General features: G+C 44.3%; 1 protein-coding gene across 1 annotated transcript in view; it reads right to left on the reverse strand.

Annotated features, from left to right (window-relative positions):
• Positions 1–17,239, reverse strand: part of LOC126485073 (laminin subunit alpha-1) — a 715,911-nt gene that overhangs the window by 676,928 nt on the left and 21,744 nt on the right. Inside the window, exon 4 of the mRNA XM_050108676.1 lies at positions 16,809–17,045. Within this exon, the coding sequence (XP_049964633.1) occupies positions 16,809–17,045 (237 nt within the window). The remainder of the gene's footprint in view (positions 1–16,808; positions 17,046–17,239) is intronic.

The following is a 17,239-nucleotide window of genomic DNA, read 5'->3' on the forward strand; positions in this document are numbered from 1 at the left end:
ACATTTTTGCAATCTGGATCAAGGGTGAGGACACCCTATCCACATTCCTCCAAAACCTCAACAACTTCTCCTCCTATTCCTTCACCCGGTCCTACTCAACTCGACAAGCTACCTTCCTAGATGTTGACCTTCACCTCAAAGGTGGCTCCATCAATGCCTCTGTCCATATCAAACCTACTAACCACCAACAATACCTCCACTTTGACAGCTGCCACCCATTCCATACCATAGAGTCCCTTCCATACAGCCTAGCTACCCACAGTTGTCGCATCTGCAGTCACAGGCGGTCCCTCTCGAAATATACTGAGGGTCTCACTGAAGTCTTCCCATTATTCTCCTAACCTTGTACACAAACAAATCTCCTGTGCCTTATCTTTCCAGTGTCCCACCACGTTACAAAGTCTGATCATCCGTTCACGGAGGAGCATTCCCCTGATAACTCAATGCCACCCGGGACTGGAGCAGCTGAATTACATTCTCTTCCAGGGTTTCAACTACCTCTCATCATGCCCTGAAATGAGAAATGTCCTGTGCACTATCCTTCCCACCACTCCCACAGTGGTATTCCGCCACCCACCAAACCTACACAATCCCTGCTCCCAACCCCTTACCTCAAGGCTCATACCCCATACCCGACCTAGATGCAAGATCTGTCCTACGCATTCTCCCACCACCAACTTCTCAGTCCGGTCACAAATATCACATATCCCATCAAAGGCAGGACTACCTGTGATACCAGTTATGTGATCTACAAGCTAAGCTGCAACCACTGTGCTGCATTCTCTGTGGTTATGACAACCGACAAGCTTTCTGCCCGCATGAATGGCCACCGACAAACTGTGGCCAAGAAACAAGTGGACCACCCTGTTGCTGAGCACGATTCCCAACGTGACATCCTCCATTTCAGTGACTGCTTCACACCCTGTGCCATTTGGAGCCTTCCCACCAACACCAGCTTTTCTGAATTGTGCAGGTGAGAACTTTCCCTGCAATATATCCTACTTTCCCATAACCTCCCTCCCCCCCCCCCCCCCCCCCCGGCCTCAGCCTTCATTAGTCATTGTCCTCTCCCATCCTTCCCCTTATCTGTTCCCATTCCAGCACTACACAGCCCTCATTCCTCCATCTCAGGCAGTCTTTTTACTTCTCTCCCCACCTCTCCACTCCCTCTGTGTAACCTCCTGACTGCACATAGCCACCCTACCCTCTTTCCACTTCATCCTTCCACACTCACCAACAGCGTGTCACTGTCCGCCATACCTACTCTACTATTCCTTCCCCTTTCCCACCCCACTTTCCTCTTTACCCCCACCCAGTCACCACTCCCATCACTGCTGCTTGCAGTGTGGTGTCAGTTGCTCGAGACTGCTGTCGTGTGTGTGAGTTGCGTTTGCGTGAGTGCGCATATGTGCGTTTGCCATCTAATTCTGACGAAGGCCTTCTGGCCGAAAGCTATATTTGTGACAGTCTTTTTGTTGTGCCTATCTGTGACTCAGCATCCCTGTTATATGGTGAGTGGCAACTTCCCTTTCCACAATATTGTTACATTTCATCCTGGATTTTCCATTGTTTGAAAACATAAATTTACATCACTGCACACATTAGTGGCACCTGCAAGTGACTTCTGGACCGTGAACATTCTGCTACGCCCCTTGCACTCCCTCCAATCTGCTCAGGGTACTGGTTCCAGCTCTGTAGACATGTAACTAAGCCATATGCATATCTTCTTGCCCTCCCCAGTCTGCCTGAAAAACTAAGTCAGCATCCTCCCATGCTGAATGAGATGTTGAGTTCAGGAGGACGAGACATTACTATCGTGCACCATAGATTCTGACTCGTGATTTTCTTGTAAAAGCATTACATTGTGACCATATATTGCAAGGTAACAGGGTGTAGCAGTAGCCTCCTTTTATTATTAACTATTAGTCTGAGTTCTATAAGTAATCTTTAATTGGATAGTGTGCATTACTTAGGAAGAGTGTCTTAGCTGTCTTTTGAACAGATGTATTTTAGTAATCTTTTTCATGTCCTTAGGCAGTTTGTTATACAATTTTATTCCTTGATGTAAAATGCTGTTTTGAGTTTTCTGTTTGTTTTTTCTTGTATAGAATTGTAATGTTTATTCCTAATTTGCACAACAGATTGGTAGATGTACTCACATGGTACAGTAAGTATATCCAATTTTTTTAAACTGTTCTGTACATTGACCCCTACTTCTTTTTGCCTACTTCCAAACACTGAGTCAGCTCACTTGTGATTTAAATCTTAATTAAAAGGGTGAAATAATTGTGGATGATGAATAGATGAGCATAGTAACACTCTCTAGCTTATAAAAATATCATTATCATGCAGCTCTTAGGAAGATGTAAGTAACTGCCTAGTCCATCAATCTGCCCACTATATGTACTGTGCAGCTATTGGCTACTCCGTTCTCACTCACTCATTTATTGTGTACCATGGGTTCCAAAGAGGCATCTATATTTTGACATGAAATCCAGTCAATGCTAACAGGTGACATTATTCACATACACTAATAACTGCCCAAACAGCTGCCCTAACCTAGATTGGTAACTCACAGTAGCGTTCTTTTGCTCATTTCTTTACTGAAAGAACTTGCATCCTTTCACTGTGGGAAACGTATTTTCTTTAATTGTAGCCTCATGAAGTGGAACTAGTGCTTTGTAATGATCTCAATGTGAATAGAGCATCAAATGATACCTTTTCTTTTGAGTCTACAAACATGTTTTAATCAGTAGATAATTAAATCTGTTGTTCAGTAATGTTTGTGTCATTACAGTTTAGAAGGGAATCTAAATTTTATTAGACACACACTTAGAGAAAAACAAACAAATTACATTTTTAAAACTTCATGACAAATCAAAACTGTGTGGGAGACAAGTACTTGAACCTGGAACCTTTGCCTTTCATAGGAGATCCTCTACCAACTAGCTATCCAAGAAGAATTCACTATTCCCCATCACAGCTACTATACTTCTGCCAGTACCTCACCTCTCCTTGTGGACCAATTGAAGTAAGCACCCCCTGGTGCAACTTGTCCGTAATGAGCCAGACGCTGCTCCAGAAGGTGAACAGCTATGCTGCTGTTTTTGGGTGCAATGTTTTGTTGTACATAGCTGCCACAGTCACTGACACAAACCCCACTGCTGTCGCTCTGCAGCCTGAGCCAGCAGCTGGACTGTGTCTTACTGAGGACCATAATAGCGACTCAGAGGAAGATATAGTGATGGGAGGGATGGCTGCACCCCAGGCCCTGCTCAATGCTGCATTGATTACATCTGCCACTCATTCTGGCATCACAGTTCCTGTTGAAACAAATAGTGTCACTCAGGTTGTAAAATGTAAATAATGACATCCTGTCATTTTTGCACTCACTGTCACCTGGTTATATATACTGCATTGGCAAAATGCAGCCTGAAAAGCAATATAACTAGAACGCAAAAGGCAAAGGGAAGGGAGACACACTAGATCTGATACCCAATAAGAAAAAAAATTCAAGTGGCACATTGAGAGACTGTCAAACAACACCAGTGAGGTGTGAGCATGGGGTTGGGGGGAGGAGTACTGAAAGTCACTTTTTTATGCTTTTCTTGAATAACTAAAAATTGTGCTTTTAGCAGTAGTGTTTCCCAGTACAAAATTAAATGGCATTAGATTTCCAATAAAAAAGGATCATATTAATTTTTTCTGTCCCCTGCATGCAGCAGAACCGTATTGCTGGATAAATGGTGAGGGGGATAGGGGTGGAGGGTAGAAGCATGAGGGGAGGTTCATTGCTGGAATGTGGTCATGTACTTCTCTCTGAAGAGTGAGAAGGTGATTCTCTACTCTGTCTACCCCACTGTGCCACAAGAAACAATTACAGGGTGTTTCACAAAGTTATACCAGCCCTTTGTAGCATTCCTTATGAATCACTGGTGACACAGTTTACAGGCTGCCCCATGTCATGTTTATGTTCCACAAAGTGCATGAACACTACATGGAATACAGATTTGAGTTACTAATAATACTAATGCAAGAACTACATAGATCTCTACACACTGTTGTACACTGCTAGAACAGAAATTGATTCTTGTCGTCCCATAATGCATGTAGTGTTCTTCCAGGAAAGACACCCTCCTCCATGATGGCTCCGAAACTCATCATAGAGTGGTGGTAGTGTTCTTGTTTCAAGTTTTCTCAGTTCCTTTCTAACAGTATCAAGTACCATATCAGGTGGCCTGCAACTGTGGCTCCTGATGGAAAGTAGTGAGCTACTTTGTCAGAACTCCCAATAAACATCTACCACAAGCAATAGATGTTCACATTGGGCAAAACTCGTTTTTTGTAGATGTCATATTCAGAAAAAAATTCACAGTTTTGTGTGTGAGATTTAACAGGCAAATAGTAAGTCTTAATAAAATCAGTGTACTGCATAGATTCGTATCATTTAAGAGTCACGAATACATATGAGGGGCATTCAATAAGTAATGCAGCATTTTTTTCTGATTTTATTCAGTATTTCAGTACACAATATTATTTCCCACACTTTTGGCTTCAAAACCCAATTTTGCAACATATTTTCTTTTCAATGTGATGCCCTTATGACACCTTACTGGGAGGACCTTTATGCCTGCACGGTACCGCCCTACTGCTCAGTGTCGGAGCCAACATCTTGCTGCATCAATAATCTCCCCATCGTCCACATACTGTTTCTCACAGAGGGCATCCTTCTTTGAGCCAAACAGATGGAAGTCCAAAGGTGTGAGATCCTGGCTTCACGGTGAATGAAGAAGAACAGTCCAACGAAATTCCGTGACTTCCTCTCGAGTGTGCAAACTTGCGTGAGGCCTCATGTTGTCACGGAGAAGGAAAAGCTTGTTTGCATTTTTGTAGTGATGAACATGCTGAAGTTGCTTCTTCTATTTCCTGAGGGTAGCACAGTATACTTCAGAGTTGGTTGTTGCACGATAAGGGAGGACATCAAACAGAATAATGCCTTCACTGTCCCATAAGACTGTCACCGTGACTTTACCAGCTGAGGGTGTGGCTCGAGGTGGTGTGGCACCATTCGATACACTACCTTTTTGTTTTCGGTTTGAAGTGATGAACCCATTTCGTCACCTGTGATGACACTGACAAAAAACTGTCACGATCAGCCTCATAATAAGCAAGCAATTCTGCACAGATGTCCTCTGTCACTCTTTACGGTCTTCTGTTAGGCGGCAAGGAATCCAGTGAGCACACACCTCTGAGTACCCCAACTGACGGATGAGTATGTCAACACTACCGACAGAGATGTCCAGTCGAGCAGTGATCACCTCGAATGAGAGTGTCCGCACATTCCAACACTGAAGGAATCACAGCTGTGTGTGGCCGGCCAGCACGAGGGAGATCAGACACGTTCGCTCGACCTCGTTGCGATGATGACAGACACCTCATCCGACAACTCACCGTGTTTTTGTTCTCTTCCAGGTCTCCTTAGACATTCGGCAAATGCCTACGAATATCTGCGGTGCTCTGTTTTTCTGCCACAAGAAACTCAATGACAGCTCTCTGTTTGGAATGCACCTCCATTACAGACGGCGTTTTGTAGGCTACGTATAGTGCAGCCACGTATCAGAACGTGGGGCTGAAGCAGCAATATTTCATTACATCCCAAACAAATTCCACCTTTTTTCAACTGAAATTGACTAAGAAAAAAACTGTGTTGCATTACTCGTCGAATGCCCCTCGTATATAACTCAGTTTTGCAAATTGTGCTGTAGTCACTTGGTGGAGAATTAATGGATGACCATAAAGTTACTGCACTTCACTCTCTGTTAACTGTGTTACTGGTAGACTGTAAGAACCACTTCCTTTCAGGAATTTCTGGCACTTGTAGAGTGGGCTGCACTGAGTGGAGCCATTTACCACACGTCCACAGTGTGTCTCCTACGAGGGATGTGAATATGTCTTGTGGAATGGGGCTGGTTATGTTCAAGTCTAGAACAGTAATCTGTGGTAATGCGTTGCTTCACTTGTGTTGAAATATCTTAAGTTGTATAGTACCCTGGTGATCTACTTCTTTTGCAGAAGGAAACAATTTAAGCCTGTGGACCACTCCAGATGTTGAGAGAGCTAATGCTGACGTACCCCTCCTACTACGGGAAGTATTCCAGCCAGGGACAGTGAAATCGTCTTTGTTGAATACATATTGACAGCATGTTACACTTGGGACAGGCTATTCAGTATAGTAGACAGTTAAAAGCTACAGCTGTTTTATCTTTTTACATAATATCTGATTTAACAACTGCAAATAAGTACTCATTCAGTAAACTGAATATGAGCTCAGTCAAGTTATTTTGTCTACTTACAAAAGACAACTGGACAGGAAATGCTTGGAGGGGGTTGGTTGGGTTGTTTGGGGGAAGAGACCAAACTGCGAGGTCATCGGTCTCGTCGGATTAGGGAAGGACGGGGAAGGAAGCCGGCCGTGCCCTTTCATCAGAGGAACCATCCCGGCATTTGCCTGGAGCGATTTAGGGAAATCACGGAAAACCTAAATCGGGATGGCCGGACGCGGGGTTGAACCGTCGTCCTCCTGAATGTGAGTCCAGTGCGCTAAAATGCTTGGAAGATATAGTCTGCAAACTGAAAACTGAGCAACGTTCGTGGTGGCGGAAGTTGCCTTTCTCAGAGGAATGCTACATCTACCATAGAGTACGCCTAAGAATCACCACCCCCGCACTCACACCCCACTGGTGGGGATTTTTAGTGTTGTTAATGGCACTACCTCCTAGCACTGTACAAAATTGGTAACTAAACAATTTTCCCCTATTCAACCTTTTTTGGTGTTAGTTGTTTGGGCTGTTGTGGTTGGAAGTCGAAATGGGAATGCCACCTGATGCTGCAGTACATCTACAATCTCCTGATGCAGCACAAAACTTATAGTATCACTACGATAAATATTAATTGAATCACTTGTGGCGATAAGATCAGTGCTTTTGCAGACACTCTGTTAGTACTTTTGGTAGATAGTGCTCTTTCTCAGGAAGTTACCACTGCTCATATTGTTGCTGCAGGTTATAAGGCCATTTTTAACGTGATTAGTGAAGATTCTAATGGCATCACAGTTCTGATGTGTGATGGCATTCCCTTTGCAAATGTCCAGCGTCTTCTTGGCGGTTGAAGTATCTGGTACAATCAACGGAATACAGGTAATAAACCTCTATGCACCCAGAGGGTTAATCAAATGATATAAGCATTTTCCTTTTTATTTATTTATTTTCGAAGACCTAGCCAGTCTTATAGGCACAAACAATGGTCTGCTACTCACTGCTGGAAACATTAGCTGCATCCTCCATTCTAAGGAACAGATGCCAAACTTCAATAAGTATCACAAACTGGAAAATATGGTCACTGGTCTTCACTTTGCTGACCCTTAGGAAGAGACACAGGTCCCATGTTGTATTTACAGATCTTTCACACTGTGCAGCAAGCAGACTGAATAGGATATACATGTCTTCTGCTCTGTAACCACATGTCACAAGTGATGATATAGTACCAGTCAGTTTTTATTACCACTGTGCCAACTCGTGTTTTGTAAATCTTAAATGTCAACAGGTCTCTCATAATTTTGGCTACTTTAAGCTGGTTACTAGCTTCCTGCAGGACCCCAAGCTTAAAACTGAAGTAATACTCAAATGGGAGCATATTCTTTTATGTAGGCATCCCTATCCCAACACTCTGACGTGGTTGATTATCTACATATACATCTACATGGTTACTCTGCAATTCACACTTAAGTGCCTGGCAGTGGCTTCAGTCTATAGGGAAACACTATACCACACGTAAATGCTTCTGGCGAAGATCGAGCATAAATTTTTACTATCGATGCATCAGGGACCTGTACCAAATAACTACTGTCCTAGACACTGTGACATATGCCAAGCCGAAGTATTTTGAAGCTAAAATCACTGACAGGGCATAAGCAGTTCTCTGGAGTCTCTCTCTGTTCAGTCTCGGCCAAAGGACTTCACGACCGAAGATAGGTTATCACTGTTCGATGTTTTGTTCCTTGCACGCCTACGAAATGCTCATATAATCCCCGAAGCTGTTAACGACTCTGAACAATGAGTAAATACCCAGAGGGGGTTTATGGACTGCGTCCATGTTTGTCACACAGCACTCAGAACCGTCCACGCACACCTGCAAGACGCAGTTACAGTACCTCTGGAAGCCCCATTCACAGTCTATGAAATTGAGGAAGCAACTGCCTGTGCAGCTAATGGAGAGTTACCCTGGCCTAATGCCCTCTGCACAGAAATTTACTGATACTACTGGAACATCCTCCAAGACTTCGTTCAACCTGTGGCTACTGATGTGTGGAGACGTGCAATGCTACTCGACCAGCTGAAAGAAGTGAAATAGTTCTTCTCCGGAAAAAAGGTTGGGGCATACATGTGTGCAACCTCTGTCCTGTCACACTGCTTAATGCAGAATTAAAAATCATTACACATGCGGCCAAGATTCGTATGGAATCACTCTTGGTGAAGACTTCAGGCAGCTATTAACTTTGTGCCGCCCCAGCATGCGGACTACAGGGCCTGATATGCCCCACAGAAGCGCATCGAACTGAAACAGCAATTGTGTTTTTAGACTTTTCAAATTTGTTTGACCATGTGAGCCATGAGCTCGCAACACAAGTGATGAAGAGGATGACCTGTGGCTGTATCAAGACTGTCCTCCACGGCATATTATCAGATGCTTCCTCTCGGATTTTAATGAATGGTCACCTCACAAAACCACTCCACATTGGTTATTCTGTCCGCCAAGGATGCCTGCTATCAGCAGTCCCATATGCCACAGCCGTTGAACCACTGCTGCTTCTCACTGACAGCAGACTCAGGATTAGTATTTCAGAACACGGGGATCTGCTGCACAGAAAATGCAGGTGACGTATCCACCTTCACAACAAGGCCTGGCCTCCCTGGAAGATGTAATTAAAATCTAAGTGAAGGCGCCCGAGACTCAGATCAACAGCAGAAATCAATCGTACTTTCCTTAGGGAAGGGAGCTTCAGTGAAGCACCTGAGGTGATGTGGGCCAAGTAACCAGACCTCACATAGTTCTCTCAGCATCTACTGGCAGACTCACCTGGTACCTGGCCACATGATAACTAAGAATTGGGGCGAACATCCTTAAATGCACCAGGGCCACTCTAAATCAACAGTCTGACAGACACGTGAACCTCCTGGAAAAGGTGTGAACAATTCATGTATCCGTCACATGGAAAACGTACTACAAGGCTCAATTACTGCGTCTCCCTGAAGTTCTTCCGGCAAATATTTAGTGGGCGTTCAGCTGGGTTGTTCTCCGTGATAACATCTTCACTTTAAAATTCACAGCACTCCCTCCACTCCCTTATTGGAATGCCTCGGATTATAAGCCTTGCAGACCCACGCGCAATCGCTCCTCATCAATTACACGACAGAAGAAATACATCATCAGGGCACATTCCTTCTTCGCAATCTTTTAACCGGCACAATACCGACGAGTCTAGTGCCACCAGTACACTTCGTGACCACGTCCCCTGAATACCAGCACATCCAGAATTACTTTCTCCAATTTAGTTATGCACGTGCCAGTGTATCAAACACCTCAACTAAACGATATACAAAATCATGACAAAGACTGCACCCGGAAACGCCAATGAAGAAAGGGAACCAGAAGTGAACTGGACGGTACTATGGCAAAATATTCACCAAATATTCCCGCTCTCACGGATTCACTTGCGAACGAAAAACTGCGCAGAATCTAAGTCAGCCCAATTTTGTGGAGCAGTGCAGAACATGTGGATTATTCTTAACTACCGACTAGCCATCACCGATAGGACAAACGTATGCTGTCTGAACGTTTGGGAAGTGATGCGGGCTTACAGAGCACGATACCCAATTACTAAGCAAAGGCCGAGCGCTTCTAGGCACTACAGTCTACCGCTACGGTCGCAGGTTCGAATCCTACCTCGGGCATGGATGTGTGTGATGTCCTTAGGTTAGTTAGGGGACTGATGACCTCAGAAGTTAAGTCCCATAGTGCTGAGAGCCATTTGAACCATTTTTTACTAAGCAAAATGTCACTCTATAGATGATCGGGCATATACAGCAACCGGCATTATTGAGAACCAAGATGCTACATATTCGGAACTACTGTCCTACATTGAAGAAAATGATTTTAATTATGCACAATGATGATCACAGGCAAACATTTGGCAACAAGTTGCGTGTCCTGATCACTAAACCCCCGCAAGTGATGTCCATCATGGCTGACGTAAGAGCTGAGCGCTGGCCATGGCGTGCCAAACTTCCCGAGTGCATGGTGTGCCAAGGCGCAGCCTGTACCGCCTTTCCTCGGTCCTTCTCGTAACTAGCCGGAACTGCACGATGCTTCATTTAGTATTGCGCTGCAGTAGTTTTCGGCCGACACAAATCTCTCCTATATTTGTCCGTAGTATGAAGGACATTCAGAGGTCCAATGGGTGTTTGCACAAAAAGATGTATATAGCGTTCTATCGTCACAAGCATTTAAACACGAATGAGAATGACAGAAGAGAGGGATGAGTATCCTCAAATTATCGGGTCGCACAAGTGATGGGTACTCCATCTTCGCTAGTAAACTACATTGCAATATGATGCAGAAAGAATTTGGATACACTACTGCCCATTAAAATTGCTTCACCAAGAAGAAATGCAGATGATAAACGGGTATTCATGGGACAAATATATTATACTAGAACTGACATGTGATTACAATTTCACGCAATTTGGGTGCAGAGATCCTGAGAAATCAGTACCCAGAACAACCACCTCTGGCCGTAATAACGGCCTTCATACGCCTGGGCATTGAGTCAAACAGAGCTTGGACGGCGTGTACAGGTACAGCTGCCCATGCAGCTTCAACACGATACCACAGTTCATCAAAAGAAGTCACAGGCGTATTGTGACGAGCCAGTTGCTCGGCCACCATTGACCAGACGTTTTCAATTGGTGAGAGATCTGGAGAATGTGCTGGCCAGGGCAGCAGTCGAACATTTTCTGTATCCAGAAAAGCCCGTACAGGACCTGCAACATGCGGTCGTGCATTATCCTGCTGAAATGTAAGGTTTCGCAGGGATCGAATGAAGGGTAACACATCTGAAATGTAACGTCCACTGTTCAAAGTGCCGTCAATGCGAACAAGAGGTGACCGAGACGTGTAACCAATGGCACCCCATACCATCACGCCGGGTGACACGCCAGTATGGCGATGACGAATACACGCTTCCAATGTGCGTTCACCGCGATGTCGCCAAACACGGATGCGGCCATCATGTTGGATTCATCTGAAAAAATGACGTTTTGTCATTCGTGCGTCCAGGTTTGTCGTTGAGTACACCATCGCAGGCGCTCCTGTCTGTGATGCAGCATCAAGGGTAACCGAGCTGATAGTCCATGCTGCTGCAAACGTCGTCGAAGTGTTTGTGCAGATGGTTGTTGTCTTGCAATCGTCCCCATCTGTTGACTCAGGGATCGGGAAGTGGCTGCACGATCCGTTACAGCCATGCGGATAAGATGCCTGTCATCTCGACTACTAGTGATACGAGGCCGTTGGGATCCAGTACGGCGTTCCGTATTACCCTCCTGAACCCATCGATTCCATATTCTGCTAACAGTCATTGGATCTCGACTAACGCGAGCAGCAATGTCGCGATACGATAAACCGCAATCGCGATAGGCTACTATCCGACCTTTATCAAAGTCTGAAACGTGATGGTACGCATTTCTCCTCCTTACACGAGGCATCACAACAACGTTTCACCAGGCAACGCCGGTCAACTGCTGTTTGTGTATGAGAAATCGGTTGGAAACTTTCCTCATGTCAGCACGTTGTAGGTGTCGCCACCGGCGCCAGCCTTGTGTAAATGCTCAGAAAAGCTAATCATTTGCATATCACAGCATCTTCTTCCTGTCGGTTAAATTTCTCGTCTGTAGCACGTCATCTTCGTGGTGTAGCAATTTTAATGGCCAGTAGTGCATTGAGGTGACAATGAAATTACTACGATCGACAGACGGGATTCATTGTTCAGTACATCAACGAGCACTCTGCACTAAATTTCCAGGCATGGAGCATGTGACGAAACTGGTGGTCCGATAGCAAAACGTCAGTTTTTGCATGCATTATCCACTGTCAGTTGCAACAGTTTTCAATGGAATTAAACGAAGAGTATGGAGACATATATTATTATAAAGTACTATGGTTAAGTCAGGGAGTATGTCTGGAACAATTTTTCGATTTGAAACTCGCTATTATTGAATTTATGAAGGACAAAGTAGCGCAAGAGCGAAAATTAGAACATCTCGCATTTTAAGTGGACTTGACTGCCCACATTGATTGCAAGGAGTGAAACAATTCCTTTCTGATTTGAAGGAGATGCATTTAAAAAGGGACTCGTGTTGTAGAATGAACACATTCTGACAAATACAGTCTAGTTCCCCGGCATTAAAGAAAATGTGTGGTTTAAAGAACTTATTCTGACCTTGAAAGACATACTACCCAAGCAACCTTTTGAGGCCACAGCCAATCTTACATCTGTTTCTAAGCTATCTTCGAGACTGTTTGCTGTTGCAGCATAATGCGCCAATGTGAATGGGCTGATGTAACTGATTGATCCGCAAGGTAATTTCCGTACAGACAAATCCCTTTAATGTTAAAACTGTCCAGGACGTCTGCTTTGCTTTTCTCAGGCTGCGTTTCCACGTCTGCGTAAGTAAGTTGCAAAAGTGTCACAATATTGTGACAAACGTATGTGCGTGAAAAGCGTTTTTTTCGATTATGAAACTAAACTCACGATTACGTGGCAACTTAAGTGCGTAAATCTGTGAAACTGTCTGTCTCTGTCTGTAGGCTGATAAACTGTACCAGATATGCATTATATTATGTCTTCACCATGCCAGAAACAAATAATACTGACAATTTATTTTGTTTTTAAGCTATGTTGTTAAGTAATGTGAAATATGTAAAGTTGTTTGCAGTGCTAATTTAAATGCGCCACGTTCGCAGTTTCCCCTTCTTTCGCTCCTCGTGCGAAGACAACGCGGCGTGATGGTGGGGGAAATACGCCAGCAGCCATGCTGAGTGGTATGGCATTCGTTCCAGGGCACAGCTCGTCGTGGGCCGTATTCTTGGCCACCCCTGCCCTAGATGATCGACACAGTGTGAAAGCAAAAATATCACAAGAGTCTCTTAAATTATTATAGTCATTTCATGTGAGCACTATAGCTATTTGTTGAGAAACAGAACATGGCAAGCAAAAAAAAAAAAATAATTGTTCTTAAGACAAGAAAACCTCTTCAATCGTGAAGTTTTGTGTTCTGGTGCTTCTGTGTCTGCTATTGTAAACAGCAGGTGACATATTTTATCTGGTCAGAGGAAGCACTCCATTTTTAATCTCAAGAACTTCTAAATTTCCTCAAAAAAGAAGATTAAGTTTTCTTCATTTGGAAGGTGAACCGTGTATACTTTCATGGTAGTCAACTACAGAAGACTGCTTTTATTTGGTTAGAAGAAATAATTTATTTTGTTGTAGATACACTTCATTTTTTTTGTATTCTCCAGAAAAGACTTCGTTTTCTTTTCAAGTGCGAAGACATGCATTTTATTAAGCTCAGGGGAAAAAAGGCCCAGTCAGCACAGCACTTGCCCCCTGAAAGAAAATGGTCCTGGGTTTTAATCCGCTATGAAGTTTCAAATCGGCTGCGGAGTGAGAATTCATTCTGCAACAACATGTTTTTCTGCTAACATTTATTTATTTCGAACGTGTTTTTGTTTTATTGAGTCCTCGTTATGAAACAGACTGCCTAGCATTCATAAGAGGTGCTAGTCTTTAGGAAATGAAACATTAGACACACAGATGCTATCAACACACACATACAGAATCTTTGTTCATGACACTACGTGAGAAATGTCGAATCGAGCACAGTTCACTCTAGTTATGCAACAAGAATTTTAATTCGCAGTGTGAAATCGTAATTTACAATCTGTGTAGCATCAAACACAGCACATACGCTGACCACCTCTTGTGACTTTCCGGGTCAAAGATAAGCTGATTGAGGACCCTTATTGGTATTATTATTTTATGTCCGCATACGGTCTAGGAGCTACTAATTGGAGGAAATGCTGCTCATATAAGCGGACTTTGGAAGATTCATTAAGGTGGGAAGAAACTGTATACTTTCCACAGACGTTTTTTTTTAATTATTATATCGCGTCTGTTTATTTAATGAGATTGCTGAGGACAGTGTAAAGAAATAGTTGGATGTTAAACAGAGACTGTTAACACTGTATGTTTCGTCCACTGACAGAATTCTTGGTTTCCTTGAATGCGATCGGACTGCTTGTGACAAATGGTGTCAGAGTTTCGACTTTAAATCTTGTCTCGCGGAAAGCGTGATTGGTGACCCCTATCAAAAAACCATTCCAATGCAGAGAGTTGAGCCACGTCCGCCGATCAGCAGTTCCTAGAGCAACACTAATGCAGTTAAGTCGAAAAGCGGGATCACATGTGTCGCAAAGACAAGCTATCCGTGTCCAAAGTTAATGTACAGGGCGAATTACTTGCACCACAAATATTGTGGAAATGGAAAGTGCTATTGATGTGCGGTTTTCACATAATGAGTTGGTAGACAGGGACTCATTATCAGCCAATAAACTGTAAGAATACTTTTAAGTGCATTTTTGGTCAAACATGCACTTTTTTAAATTTAACAATGCCTATTGAAATTGACGTGACGCAAAGTAAAAGTAGAGTAAATTAGGTTGACACTGGTATTTGTTGAGGAGTCTAGTGTGAGTCGTTTACGAGATATCGTATTTTGAAAAGTTTCCACATTGACACTTGTTTTTGGCATTCGGTCTGCGCAGTCGCTAGGTACGATATTGTTATGTTTGCTTACAATGTGCTTGCATGTTCTCTGAGTGCATTGCGATTTGCTAATGTTTGTGTGACAGTCCCATGCAGTAGGTCGCGAGTGGACGGTGGGATTTACAAATGCAGAAAAAGCCGACATTATCATGGTTTATGGAGAGTGTACAAAGAATGCAGTTCTGTCTCGTACGTTTCGTTCTTTTACGGCGTACGCGGCAAGATATCCCAATAGACGTCAACCATCAAGGCAATCATTTATCAACCTCTTCAGTCAGTTACGTGTAAAACGTAGACAACGAAACAGAAGGAAATACCAGACGACATGGCGAAATTAATGTTCTTGCTGCTGTTGCAGATGATGTGTACATTAGCTTCCGCGCAATAGCACGAGGAAGTGGCATGAGTCAGGAAAGTGTCCAATGCTTTCTCCGTCGACATAGGTTCCATCCCTATCACGTCTCTCTCCATCAAGAGCTGCATGGAAACGATTATGAGAATCATGTTAACTTCCATGCATGCTCATTAAGATACTCCAGATGTACCGTGTATCTTGTTAAGTGATGAAGCTACTTTCACCAGTCAAGGCTAGGTGCCGGCCGGAGTGGCCGAGCGGTTCTAGGCGCTTCAGTCTGGAACCGGGCGACCGCTGCGGTCGCAGGTTCGAATCCTGCCTCGGTCATGGATGTGTGTGATGTCCTTAGGTTAGTTAGGTTTAAGTAGTTCTAAATTCTAGGGGACTGATGACCTCAGAAGTTAAGTACCATAGTGCTCAGAGCCATTTGAACCATGGGCAGGTAAACCAACAATGCCTATTGGCTTCGTCAGGTGGAACGGGAGTGTAAACGCGTGGTGTAGGATAGTGAACCATCAGCTCATACACCTGTGTTTCATAGACGGAACACTGAACGCGCCCAAGTATCGCATCCTCCTAACAGACCATCTTCCACAGATGATAGAAGAGGTTCCAGTGCAGACTAGTACCTGTGGTACCAACATGACGGTGGTTCAGCCCAAAACGCACGAAATACTACAGGATGTCTTCAGGAATTATTTCCAAATCGTTGGACTGGACGCAGGGGACCTGTGCTGGTAGGCCCGTTCCCCGGATGTGACGCCTGTAGACTCTTTTTTTCTGCAGGGTAAGCTGAAAGATGTTGTCTACAAGGACATGTAAACTGTACTCGATGATAAGCAAAGGTCTTCTCGGTCATCTCTGCTGAAATGCTCTCACTTGTGCACCAGTTGTTCCATACGAGACCGGAAGCGTGTGTTTTCCGCTGCCGGGTATCATTTTGAATACAACCAGTGATAGTTTCTCGATACTGGCCAGAAACCACATAACTAGTGTATGCACTTGTGTTGTAACTTTGAAAATGGCTTGTACTAGAATCCTGCAACAAACATCACTCGCATTCTAATTTACCCTAATTTTCGTTTGCCAATGTCAATAGGTATTGTTCCATTTAAAAAGTATGTTTGCACAAAAAATACACTTTCTGTGTTCTGGCTAAGCCCGTGACTCCAATCCATTCTGTGACGACCGCACATTTTGTGCATATAAAATTACTGTTATGCACTCTATTTACACGATTGCTTCTGACGCACCTTGCGGTTGCTATCAATTGGAATCGCCGCATTAGGCTGTGATTGTTTAGCAGTTACTTAATATAATTAGCAGTAACTAACTTTAATTATGGAGCGTTACTAATAACGGCCAGCGCAAGGTTGTGTACCCTCGTCTTCATTCGATCTTGAAACAACTTTCTCAACCTGATATAAGGTTTCAGCTGGGAATTTCTCACAATAGCCAATCATTACGAGAGGTGAAAGAAGCAGTGAGCGCCAGGCGTGTGTACTCGGTACTCACCGAGCAGTTGACGCAGACGCCGCCGCCGCTGTAGCGCCCCCTGGCGTCGAGGCTGCGCTGGGCGAGCGCGACGGCGGCGTCGTAGCGGCAGCTGGCGGCGCGCCCGAAGCACTGGCACGGCTCGCAGGGGGCGGCGTCGCGGGCCGAGCCGGCGCGCCACGGCTGCTGGTTGTGCAGCGGGCAGCAGCGCTCGCAGCTCGCGCCGCACGTGTTGTGCCGGCACTCGCACTGCGGGTTCTGCCACAAACGTCACCACACGCTGAGCCGCTTTTCAAAGCACTCAGCCTGAAGCAGCGCTCATTGTTGCCATCGTCGGACCAAGTCCGTGACTTTTTCGGCTTAGAAGGAACCGTATTACTAACCGACTAACACAATTCGAGGTTCACGTGATTTTTTATTATTTCAAATAGTTACTGACCAAATTCGAAACT

The sequence above is a fragment of the Schistocerca serialis genome, chromosome 6 (assembly GCF_023864345.2).
Source record: "Schistocerca serialis cubense isolate TAMUIC-IGC-003099 chromosome 6, iqSchSeri2.2, whole genome shotgun sequence".
Classification (NCBI taxonomy): Eukaryota; Metazoa; Arthropoda; class Insecta; order Orthoptera; family Acrididae; genus Schistocerca; species Schistocerca serialis.